The 12,746-nt window shown below is 35.8% G+C and overlaps 1 protein-coding gene across 1 annotated transcript in view; it reads right to left on the minus strand.

The window, feature by feature from the left end:
* Positions 1-12,746, minus strand: part of LOC104467951 (ERC protein 2) — a gene marked incomplete at its 5' end in the record, with an annotated part of 266,693 nt that overhangs the window by 150,311 nt on the left and 103,636 nt on the right. Inside the window, one exon of the mRNA XM_010081926.1 lies at positions 11,705-11,865. Within this exon, the coding sequence (XP_010080228.1) occupies positions 11,705-11,865 (161 nt within the window). The remainder of the gene's footprint in view (positions 1-11,704; positions 11,866-12,746) is intronic.

The following is a 12,746-nucleotide window of genomic DNA, read 5'->3' on the forward strand; positions in this document are numbered from 1 at the left end:
GTGATGTTTATCCTGAACACAACAGCTTGACTATAAGACATAGCACAGACTTGTATAAGTACCTTCTTACATAATGTACCTTCTTAAATAGGGCTTTTCTTTGCTGAGATACCCTGGTACACTGCACAAGAGTGTGGACATAGCCAAGTTTGTTCACAATCTGAGAAAACTGAGATGAGCTCATCCTAATTTCCACTGTCATCATATAAATCAAGATCTGTCTGTCTCTGCCAAACAGCAGCACAGCATTGAAAGGTGAGGTTCATTAGAAATTCAGTGTTTTAGCACATTTTTGAATGCAATGCCATAAAAATAAAACCAATCATATTTGAAGAATTCTCTTTTTACTGCAATATTTCTACACTCACATTGCTTAGATAGTGTTGACAGTGATAACATGATACATGTTTTTATTATTATCTTGTTTATTATAGTAATGCTTGATGGCCAATGAAGGATGAGAGCCCATTATGCCTGGCACTATGTTAATAAAGAGTACTGGTCAGTCTTGTCAGGTTTATACTCTAAACAGGTAAACTAGACACAGTTCAGTGGGAGGACATAATCATCACCAGAACAAGTAGTGTGCAGTTCTCTTAGACTTAAAATGCGGCATGAGTGTGTTTCCCTACCCAAAAGAAACTTTTTGACTCATTTCAAGATAAGGAACACTCAAACCCAATCAGAGGAAACAAAGCAATAGGAACTGAGATTTATTTTTCCACAGCATACAGAGAAGTACATTTTTTGCTGGGGGCATGGGGAGGAAGAGGAATGAGAAAGCACAGGAAGGAGGCAGCAGTGGATTTACTTCACAGCACTGAAGGAGCAATGGAAGGCAGAGAAAGCTAACCAAACCTTTCCCTTCTGCCACTAAGCTGTTCCTGTTTCTTCTGACTCTGTTCTCTCCTCACTTTATAAGATGTTTTCCTTTTAATAGAAAACATCATCATATACATTTCTAAGCACATTTTCTATTTTTACACAACATTAAACAATAATCCAGTAATTTAGTGTAAATGACCCAAACCTTTAAATTTCTTTGGTTCTCCATTTCCAAAGATTTGAGTTTATATTAAGTTCAGCATTAACCACACTGGGGAGACCCTCAGCTCATAATTCCTACCATTGACTTGCATGTCCCATGTCTCAAGTATGCAAGATTTGCCACGGGAAAAAGGAAAAAAAAAAAAATGACCCACCATATTTTGAGGTCTAAGATGCAGAAACATCTGCTAGAATCATATTCAGTTGGCTGAGGTTAGGAATATAGGAGCCTGCAGTTGATCAGTGCTGCCCTAGGTGTCAGAGAGGCCAATGGGAATTACACTAAGAGGGTTTCAGTAGACAAGGGCGTAATTCAGTCAGCTTTAAAAAAAAAAAATCCATGAAACAGAAGCCTAACTTTTTCTTTCTTGCTTTACTTTCAGCCTCCTACTCCTTTCCTTTCCATCTTTTGAGCCACTTGTTCTTTTGAGTATATTATCAGAGGTGGAGACCTTCACATTCCCATGCTGACTGAATTTCAAAACAAATGTCATCCTATTTCATTATTTTTATCATTACTAATTTTTTAGCTAATAAAAGCACTTTTAACGTAGTTCTAAAACAAATGACATATATCTTCATCAGATCAGTAATTACAGAGTACAATTTTTTTCTCTAGTATTGTTCTCCTGGTAAAATTACTGTGCAATAGAAACCAGACAAAAAGTGTTTAACAGTTAGTAGATAGCACAAAAATTTTTTCTTCTTTATCTAAAAAGCTAAGATTGCTAAACTCCCCAGTAAATTAACTTTAGATAAAAATAGTAAGCTTCCTTAGAAAACAGAAACATACTTCAAACTATACCTTTCTTTTGGAAGAGTCCAGACCTGCATTTTAATTCTCCAGGTTTGTAGAGCCCTCTTCCTTTTACCATTGTCCATGTTGCAGTGAATACTAACTCATAGTCCCTTCTCATTTTTATATATTATCCTACTCATCACTGTCCCTTTCTGAATACTATTCCACATCACATGAATTTAGAATGCTACAAATCAAGATATATCATAGATTAAACTAGTGTATTTTAAATCCTAACACATTTCTAAATTAAAAAGCAGAAAAGCATTTTAGTTTAAAGAGGTTGATTTTAAAAAAAAAGGAAAAAAAGAGAAGTAAATGTAACGATTTTAAATTCCAATTGCTTCTTCAAGTTTTCATTTGCAGTACAAAAGACTAGACTACTCCGCATCTCAAAGTCCTTCAAGCAGCTTGAGACACCTGTAAACCTGAAGCAATATTAATGCTGGCTGTCTTCTAAGTGGTTCAATCACTAGACAATGTCATATAACTGTCATATCTCACTCTTATAAGCTGCACATTAAAACAGCAATTTTGTCACTTGTATCATCTTGTAAATCCACACTACAGGGCAAGAGAAGATGCAAAAGGTTATTCAAAGTGTGGCTTTTAATCTTTCCAGAGTACATTAGTTGACTTAATATAATTAGTTCTTTAAAAAAAAGAGAAAAGTTTTAAAAATCATCTGAACATTAACTATGTGTGTTTCAGTGTAAGGGAGCAATGTAGGAGGAATGAGATAATACTTTAGAGAGAAAATAAATTTTAGGAACATAATTCAAGAACAACAGCCATAGAGTATAAAGTAGCAGCAATTTATGGACCTCTTGTCCATGAATTTGTCTAACCCTTTTTGACCCAGCTGATGCCACCTGCCCTCTGCGGAAGCAAGTTCCAGAAAGTCACCAACCAACCACTCTGTAAAGCAACACTTCTCTCTCTTTTGAGTCACTGATTAACTTCAGCAAATGCCTGATATTACTCATGCTGGGGGATCTGGCAAACAACAGCTTTACCTTCAGTTTACGCCTTCCTTTGAGATTCTGCAAATTTCAAACATATCCTCCCCCTGCCTTCATCTCCCCAGAGTGAAGAGTCTTTAAGTCTCTCCCTCATAAAGCAGCTGTAGGATCCCCTTGATCTCTCTACCATTCAGGTTCCAAGGAAAGCACTCAAGGAATAAAATCCCTAAGAAGTACTGTAGAATTTCCAACATAAAAAATTTGCTGGAGCACTGACTGCTATTTTTATACTGAGGCAAGATACCTGAAGGGATAGAGAATAACTATATAGAACCATTCCATGATTCTATAATGGCAACAAAACCAAAAAGAACAGTGCACTAGTAGGATACAGAGTGGAAACTACCATCAAAGTGCCCTTCTGCCTGGCAGATGCCCCAAACCATATGGAACACAGAAACCTGGAAGATAATTTTTACAACTAGAGAGTCAGAAGCTTCAATTTCTATAATTTCTTGAGAACATTGCTCATGGAAACGCATGATACTTGAGCCAAAATACTTATGAGATGAAGAAAAACAAGCTGGTCAAAATCCAGACCCATTTTCTAGATCAGAAAAGTATGCTAAATATGCTTAATAATATGCTTAAACTCTTTCTGGTTCACCTTCAGACAATGTTTCTGTGACACCAGAAGCACTACTGTAATTCCATAAGAGAGAGGAAGATATCACCTTCGTGGGAGGGAAACACTTTGAAAATGTTACTGCACTTTCCCACTGTATAAAGGAGACAGGAAACATGGGAGAGGCTCCAGCTTCCTTTGCTTGGATCCCCATATAAAAGTAGGCAAGATACAGCCTCTCATATCTTGTTTTGGTGAAATCCTAAATTGATCTTACTAACCTTCAACAGCAGGTGACAATCTATTTTGAAAGCAAATTATGACCTTAACAAGAACGAAATGAAGAAAAGAAATGACACACTTTCTTTTCATGCTGATGAAATTTCAATCATCATTAATCTAATAAAATAAAATCAAAGTATACTATCATCCAGTCTAAACATATAAGCCTCTCAAGTGAGTAGGAACTTGGTGACACTCATATGTCTTTAAATAAGAGATGCACTTTGCCAAGTAAACAGTTCACTCATTCTATTCTGACAGAAATAAACATTTTATTGCTTTGTGCCCCCTTCGCTGTTTACAAAAGAAAAACATCTCTTCATTTTAGTAAAGAAAGCTTCTGTTCCAGAGAACAAAGCCTTCATTTGGGTTTCTCTAATCTTTATGGTGTTTGCAAGTTGGTGTCAAAAATGTTAGTCAAGGCATGCTGTGTTACAGGTCTGAGGGGCAAAAGCAGTCACAAGAGACTTTCCACCCAAGTTAGAAGGAGACCACATTACCATTCTAACTACTTCCTATGGAAGTCACAGTTGTATCAACATCCTGCTGTTTTGTTTGTATTTAACTTGGGATATGACTCTCTACACTCTCAGCATGAATCCTACAATTAAATGGAAGCAGTCCACAGGTTACTTAAAAACAGTCTAGTGTTCTGCATTCAAAATGGTACAACTTTTGAGACAATCAGCTTGCTAGCTATTCACTGAGCATTACCACAGTTGAAACAAGGCAAAATAATCCCTTGAATAAAATTACAAAAAACAGTAAACTGCTTTCTGAAAATTATTTTTTCTCCACCTATATTTATACACTACTGGGTTATCAAACCTACTGAATAAAGATAACCTAAAGCATTCATGTTAGAGAAATTATCATAGCTATCTTTCTCAAAATACAGGCTGTATTAGAGCTGACAAAGTAGAACATTATTTTTAAATGATCCTACTTTCAAAGTAATACTTTATTAATAGTCTAAGAAATCTAATCCTGGTGTATTTGCTTAAACTTCAATTCAAAGAGTATCCTTTAATGTTATGTATCCACTACTACTTATTTAGCCTAGAACCATTCCCAGTGTAGGTGCTAGCTCCTTTTAGAACACACTAGCATTTAAAAGAGGAACATAAACTAAGCATCTTTGCCCACAACTTCCAGTTAAACACCTCAGTTTCCAGTGTAGGCAAGGGAAATGGTTATCTACCTTCTCGCTTTCCTTTCTGAGAAGAAGAGAGCGGGGGGGAAGGCACTGCCTAACTGTAACACAGAAAGCAGACAGTGTCTATAGGGAAGCTATTGGTTTAAGTGGTTTTAAAGAGCGAGTTCCAAGTAATTTCAAAGAGTACTTCCAACCTTAAATCACCCTGACAATTTCTCCTACCTTGCTATATTGCTGCTGTATGGAAGAACCCCAAAAAGGAAATTAACTTCATGACTACATGGAAGTAGAGTCTCTATAATTTCATCAGGGATTTTCCTGTCAATGAGCGTCATGCCTCTGGCCTGTGCATGCACCGAACAGGTGAATTGCATACACAATTACTCTGAAATGTTCCAGATGCACTGAATTTACTACTCACACAGAGATTTCAGAAGCACTTTTGACCATAGCTGTACCCACAGCACTGAGGAAGAAACCACTGTCCTGTGGGTGACAGAACCTCTTGGGGTGGAGTAATTAGGACTTAAATAAAGGAAACATGTTGGGTTCCTCTCCCTTTCCCTCCCCAAGTGCCAGTCTGAAATGGTGATGGATGGAAATAGTAATAGGAGAATGTAAGGAAGGGATATGAGCTGATTTGTCCAGGTGCTGGAAACATGTCTAGATTCTCTGGACATCCAACAGCCCTTGTCAGAGCTGCAGCTCCTGCTGAGCTGCTACACAGATGTGAAATCCCCAACTTCTACTCCTGTAAAATTTATAGATGGAAAAAAAAGGGTATGTCTGCAGAAAACCAGATGAATGGTAAACTTCCTTATGCTTCTGCCACTAGTACTTCATAAAGCATTTTGACTTCCCTACAAACTCTGACTGCGACACTCTAGTTTTACCTCTTACACAGTCTTCCCCTTTTGCTGTGTTCCCTGACTTCCAGAACCCATTCTAAGACCCTCTTCATCCCTGCTGTATCCTCAAAAGTCCACTTGAAGCCATTTGTATACTTGTGCACGCTTGAATTTCCTGTGCTAAAAGGAAGGAGGGGACCAGCCAGACCAGGTGAAAGACAAACAGACAAGGCACATTCTCTTCCCTGCAACATGACAAACTCTCTTCTTCCTCTGTGAAACTGCTCACACTCAGTTTGTTGAGCCCAGCAGATCCAGACCATGGTCTTGCACACGAGACTGGCATCCCCCTCCTTGCTTGACAGAGCGCTGAACCACGAACCCAGCCAGTAAAAGTGCAGTATGTGTTGAGCACTTCTGCAAAGAATGGCAGCGGTGGGACTATACGCTTGGTGGAAAAAACATTTTATCCCCTTCTTCCCAAAAATATTTCATCCTTGACTATACACAGGTGCTGTTAAATGAATAAAGCAAACATACTGGAAAACAGAGATAAGCAATATTAATTTGTTTTCATTGAAAAAAATAGTGGACATTCTTAAACAAAGAAAGGGATGTTTAATTTTTTACTGTCACTGTAAGAAAATTTACTGCAAAATCTAATTCAAAAACAAATTTTTTTGGACAGCGTAGCAGTATTCTATTTTTGTTACTGAATGAAAGGACTAGTAGCTGGTTATTTTATTAAGAGATCTTTAATGCTTCGTTAGTGAAGTAACGTGATTTATTCCACCTAAGGGGAAATAAATATTCTTCTGGAAATTTGTAGTGAATTTCAGGGCAAAGACATTTAAAACTGATTCAGCAATCAGGTGATGGCATGAACTCTACGAAAGGCAAGGAAATTGTCTTTCAAACTCTTGGCAAGAATTTCATTCAGGATACTCTGAAAGCTTCAGAGCACTGAGTGTACTGCTAAAGGAAACGCTCAGTAATTAACAGTTGGATCTAAAAAATTAAGAATTCACTGATCTTCACGACAAAACATGAAGTTCACACTTGAGGGACTAACCCCATGGTCACCCACTACTAAGTGCAGTGTTTCTCACATATAACTAAGTCACTGAGAGATCAAATTAATGCAAAACCATTATGAATTTTTTTTAATCTTGTATTTAAACATATTTTTAAGTAGAGTAAACACCACATAAAGTTAATTCAAGGGCTTTTAACCAAGAAAACCCCAGGTTTTGATAAAGTTTTGGGGGTTGGGGGATTGGTGGTGGGTGGTCCCTCTCATGCCATTAGACTTTCTTTTATGACTAGTGGCTCTCCAGGTCAGACTTTCAAAGGGAAAATAATTTTGACCATTTCTAAAAAGATTATCTATCCCAGGGAGTAAAATCCACTTTCCATAAGGACAGGCATTTATTTCACATATATATAAAGCAGTTTTAATGTTATATAAATACTCATTCATCTATCTCTACAGCTATCTAATTTTGTTACAAGCAGGTTTACGAGTTCTGGAAGGAACCACCATATAGGAAAGAACATCTGTATCAAAGCATTGTGGACGCCTTGTGGTCATGAAAGTATGCTCCACAAATATGGCATTTCTGAAACATCTGAAAAAACCTCCACCACATCACAGGGCAGAAACTTCTCCTACCCTCAAGCTCTTCATATTACAAAATGAATAAGCTTTTCTAGGCAAGCCTTGTGAAGTTCACAGTAGGCTATACTCCTTGAGGTCTCTCAGAAAACAAAAACAATGTCTGGAAAAAGCAGTCTTGATAAATATTTCTAACTACCAGTTTTTAAGGTCAGGACAATTGAAATCTTTCTATGGATGATAAATACATTTTTTAAAAATATTAACATACCTTTTGTCATGCTATGCAATACAGATTTTTTTAAATCTATCACTTATTAAAAAATAAAAAGTGCATTGATTATTTTTTATGAGAGAGCACAAAGCATTAAGACAATTAGACAAAATGATGGATTTGAACATATGCTGCATTTTACTGTTAACATGTATGCGTAACTTCCATTAATGTCAGTATGAGTTATGTGTGCACTGTTAAAATAATATGACCATAACAAAAATATTTCCTCCAGAACTAATATAGTAATATTTTTAATAGACATTTAGAAAAAAAAAATCACATATTTAGAAAGCAGTATGCAAATACAAATCCTTCTCCAAACTTAACACTTTGTAATTCTTTAAAATCTTATTTTTTCACGTTGGCATCACATTAAGAATAATTTGATGTTTATCTCCTTTCACCAAACTACCCTTCATTTAATGGGTACTTATCTAGTTTCCAGTTTAAAAAGACCAACAACAGGACCAACATTAAGCTGATATCCAGTTTTATTCTAAACTTTCTTAAATAACTGAATGTATATGGGAATATGTAATGACAACTGAAGGAGTTCTCTAAAACTGACAACTGATTGTAGCCAGTAAATTAAGATGGATCTTGGCAATGTCAGCCAGATGGACCTAGAATGCAGAGTTATGTTTGGAACTTGAACATAATATAAGCATAGGAAATCATCACGAATGTTCTTAAACACACAGTTCATGCCTATTTAACTGAGAGCTAGCAGCTGAAAACTGTAATCACTGAATACTACATTTGAAAAATGATAACTAGAAGTTACGGTCAATGCTGCCAATTAATAAATTTTCTTAAAATATCAGAGAGATTACACACTTTTTTAGTATATAACTACAACACTGAATTATAATTATTCTGTCAGTGGACGTCTGGATCTTAGCTAGCTTCTACAATCTGTTTTTGAGAATACCTTATTCATTCAAAACAATGTAATGCCATATTTTGTATATTTTATTCTAATGCAGCAGTTATATCAAGTTTGTCATACAGTGAGCAATTTCAAAAATTAAACTGCTGTAATGAAATATCTGAATTATTTCTAGAAGATGTCTACTAATACATGTGTATCTATTAGTTTACGTTGTTTAGTATATCTCATTAAATAATCTGAAAGTATGATTTCCATTTAATTTACATTTAACAGAAATCATGTAGCCATTCCTCTACACAGAGGTCAAAAAAATGAACAAGTATGTTGATTTTTGCTTCTTTGACTCAGTGCTAACGTTGCTAAAGAGGCAGTAAAAAGAAAAAAAGTAAACATGATCATGTGAATTTCTGTCATTATTCTATTTGTTCTCTTTGTCTAGTAATATTGTGGCGTGATTTTATAAATTTTGTTTTGTTCAGTAACTCTATTTCCTATCTCCTAGACTTGAAAAGCTGTCCTGATGTCTGATAACTGTATTCATTTCCCAAGAAGCAACAGAAGTTCTGTCTGATTCCATCTCCAATATGAATTTAGCCTTGTAACAGATCTCACAGAAACTAAAGTTAGCATAGAATTAAAAATAGTAATGGAATATTTGTTTTAAATTAAAGTGACTTCTAATTCTAAGTTATTAGCTGAAGTATAGATTTCAGGGGGAGTGATTTGTATATGAATTAGAGCATTAAACTCTTACAGGCAATGACACAGGTAGCTGGGAAAGCTACCTAGCAGAGGTAGGTAGGTCTGTGGCCTAAGTAGGAAGACATATGCATTATAATAAATTGTATTTTATTATTACAGAGAGGTTTGTTATTAACTTAAAAATTCAAATTAATTTTACATCAGTTCAGGATTAAAAATGAAAACTGTCTGTGAACAATTGTTTCTCTTGAAGACAGAAAATAAGGTAATGGCAGAAAACATCTACATACTTACACAGCTAACAAAGTAGCAATTAAGAAATCAAAGGCAGGAAAGGAAAGTAAGAAAGAAGTGTTTTACAAAAGAAACCATATTAATGATTACTCAAAGAAAATAAAAAAACCACACATTTAACTGGAAATTTTTACTCATTTAATTTTTAAATGCTAATTCAAATTTTTATTCTAACTTTACTATTTTACTTTGAAAATTTATGTTGTAAAAACCAACCATACATTTATATCTCATTTTAAATTCCAAACTATTCCGAAGTTGGACCTTTGATATTGGGTCTTTCACCACTAGTACCATCCACGTAGTCCTTTGTTCAAAAGAAAAGTCAAACTTCACCAGTTTTTTACTTCACTTCCCAGACTGAAGTTACACAGTCCTTCTGTGAACCCCACTAAAAAAGTCACAATAACAGAATTAAAGATACTGTTTGGTTTTTTGCCTAAGTTGCTCAATAATTGATAATTATGATTAAAAAAAAAAAATCTTACCATTAGGATGAGAACCAAGCACACACTCAAAGAAATAGACCAAAGCATGATACAGAAAATAGATGACTGAATGAAATATACTGGCACTGAGCATCTGAGTTATCATAGATGAATTAATATGTACATATACAAGAAAATCAGAAAACTAAAAAATATATCTATTATAGAATATAATATCACATACTACTCTAATTCATATGTGCTCCCATTCTTCTGTATAGATATAGACCACTTTAAAGTCAAAAGCAGAGGTTCTTTTGACTTCACTGGAAACATTCAAGCTTCCATTACAGTATCAGCATTTTTTCTGATTATTTACCTTCCTTTAAAATATAAGGATATCTACAACAACTTAGCTGAAGTTATACATGGCTTAAGTGTTTTGGGTTTTCTTTTCCCTCCCTTGATAAAAGAACTTGGAAATTACAACTGTGAATTTTCTTTGTTGAAGGTTAACTACACACTCACCAGCCTAAGCGAAGTCATAACAGGTTCACTCTTTTTTGCCAATTTTAAAGAGCATGTAGGAACTTTAACACCCCATAATTACAGATATTTATCTTTATTATGGGTAAGAAGTTAGATTTAAATTATAGGTCTATCCTCCTCTTTCATTCTGTACACATACACATAGTGATAATGTGTATGCAAATAAGTTTTTGTTGTTTTGGGTTTTTTTTCAACCAATTCACTGCAATAAACTTCACACCATCCATATAAAGGTAATAAACTCCTTTCATTGAATTTGACATTAATAGAATTTCTACGTAGAATTCCCACTGAAAGGTGGGGCTTTAGACCCTCAATTTCTCATGGAAGTTATACTGTGCTGATATTTTATTTCACAGAATCACAGAATCACAGAATGTTAGAGATTGGAAGGGACCTCGAAAGATCATCTAGTCCAATCCCTCTGCCGGAGCAGGACACCTAGATCAGATCACACAAGAACGCATCCAGGCGGGCCTTGAATGTCTCCAGAGAAGGAGACTCCACAACCTCTCTGGGCAGCCTGTTCCAGTGCTCTGTCACCCTCACTGTAAAGAAGTTTTTCCTCATACTCAAGCGGAACCTCCTATGTTCCAGCTTGAACCCATTGCCCCTTGTCCTATCACTAGATGTCACAGAGAAGAGCCTGGCTCCATCCTCCTGACACTCACCCTTCACGTATTTATAAACATTAATTAGGTCACCCCTCAGTCTCCTCTTTTCCAGGCTAAAGAGACCCAGCTCCCTCAGCCTTTCCTCATAAGGGAGATGCTCCATTCCCTTCATCATCTTGGTGGCTCTGCGCTGGACTCTCTCCAGCAGTTCCCTGTCCCTCTTGAACTGAGGGGCCCAGAACTGGACACAATATTCCAGATGCGGTCTCAGCAGGGCAGAGTAGAGGGGGAGGAGAACCTCTCTTGACCTACTGACCACCCCCCTTCTGATACACCCCAGGATGCCATTGGCCTTCCTGGCCACGAGGGCATGTAACAAAGGATAGCTTTCAAAACATTCTTCTCATGTCAATTGTTGAGTACTTCTAAAATGAAGACTTTTGCATTTCCATATTTTAAAGAAATTTAACCGTCTTACAACTCTTAAAAGTCCTTAGATTCAGACTTAAATATATACATAGAAAAAACACCTGCAGAAAAAAAAAAAAACCCTTCTCTTATAACAAAGTAGCAATTTTACTTGTTCTAGAAATTAGAGAAATCAAGGTACTTACTTCATTTCTAGAATTTCTTCAAGCTGTTTTCTCCGCTCTATTCTCAGGTTAGCCAGATGTGCTTCTTTTTCAGCCAAAGACTGCTGTGTTGAGGCAAGACGGGCTTTGGTAGAATCTAATTCTTGTCTAGTCTTTTCCAGTGCATTCATCAGCTCTTCTACCTAAGAGAGAGAACATTTTAAGCTTCATATTCTTTACAATAAGTAAATCTTAAATCTATATAAATACAAAATAAAATAAAAAAAAGTAATTACTTTAAGTAAATGACTGTTCAAATCTATTCCTGTCTTAACTGTTTTAAAAACCAACAAATGTAGTCTTTAAATACCAAAAAATCTGAATGTTTCCATTAATCCATCAAGTAATAAGCAACATTTATACAAAACAGAACACAGATTGCCAGAAAGCCATTTAACTTGTGCAACTGCCACATACAGACACAATTTATAATTATTTTCTTCACCATTTATAGTATTTAAATTCAGGGTGGTGGTAACTCATCATAATAGCAATTTCAGAAATTTCAGGTGCAGATATAGATACATATTTTAACATAAAACTGGTCATGACAGTCTTTTCTTTTTTTTTCTCATCAAAAAATGCACACCCTTCCGTGAGGAACAGGTTGCCCAAGGAAGCTGTAGACTCTCCAGTCTTTGAGTATTTTCAGACCTTGACTGAAGAGATCAGGAGAACCTGATCCAACTTTGAAGTTATCCCTGCTTTGAGCAGGGGTTTAGACTGCATTGCCTCTAGTGGTCCCTTCTAACCTGAATTATGCTCTGATTCTGAACTTCAAATGTCTGTTGCTGTTCTCAGAACAACCAAGTTATTCTCCTCATGACAACTGTGAGAATCTCTGAAGTATGAAATGTAGGAAAGTTAGGGTGATCCCACTCTTTCTTTAGCATTGGTAAATACCAACTGGATGCGAGATAAATTGTTTACTGCAGAAATTCAGAAAACCATTATCCTTTTAGAAAACAAAATTCAGAAGTAAAAAAAAAAAAAAGTGTATGACAGGACCTATCATATTATTTAA

Source organism: Pterocles gutturalis, unplaced genomic scaffold (genome assembly GCF_000699245.1).
Source record: "Pterocles gutturalis isolate BGI_N339 unplaced genomic scaffold, ASM69924v1 scaffold2834, whole genome shotgun sequence".
NCBI classification, from domain to species: domain Eukaryota; kingdom Metazoa; phylum Chordata; class Aves; order Pterocliformes; family Pteroclidae; genus Pterocles; species Pterocles gutturalis.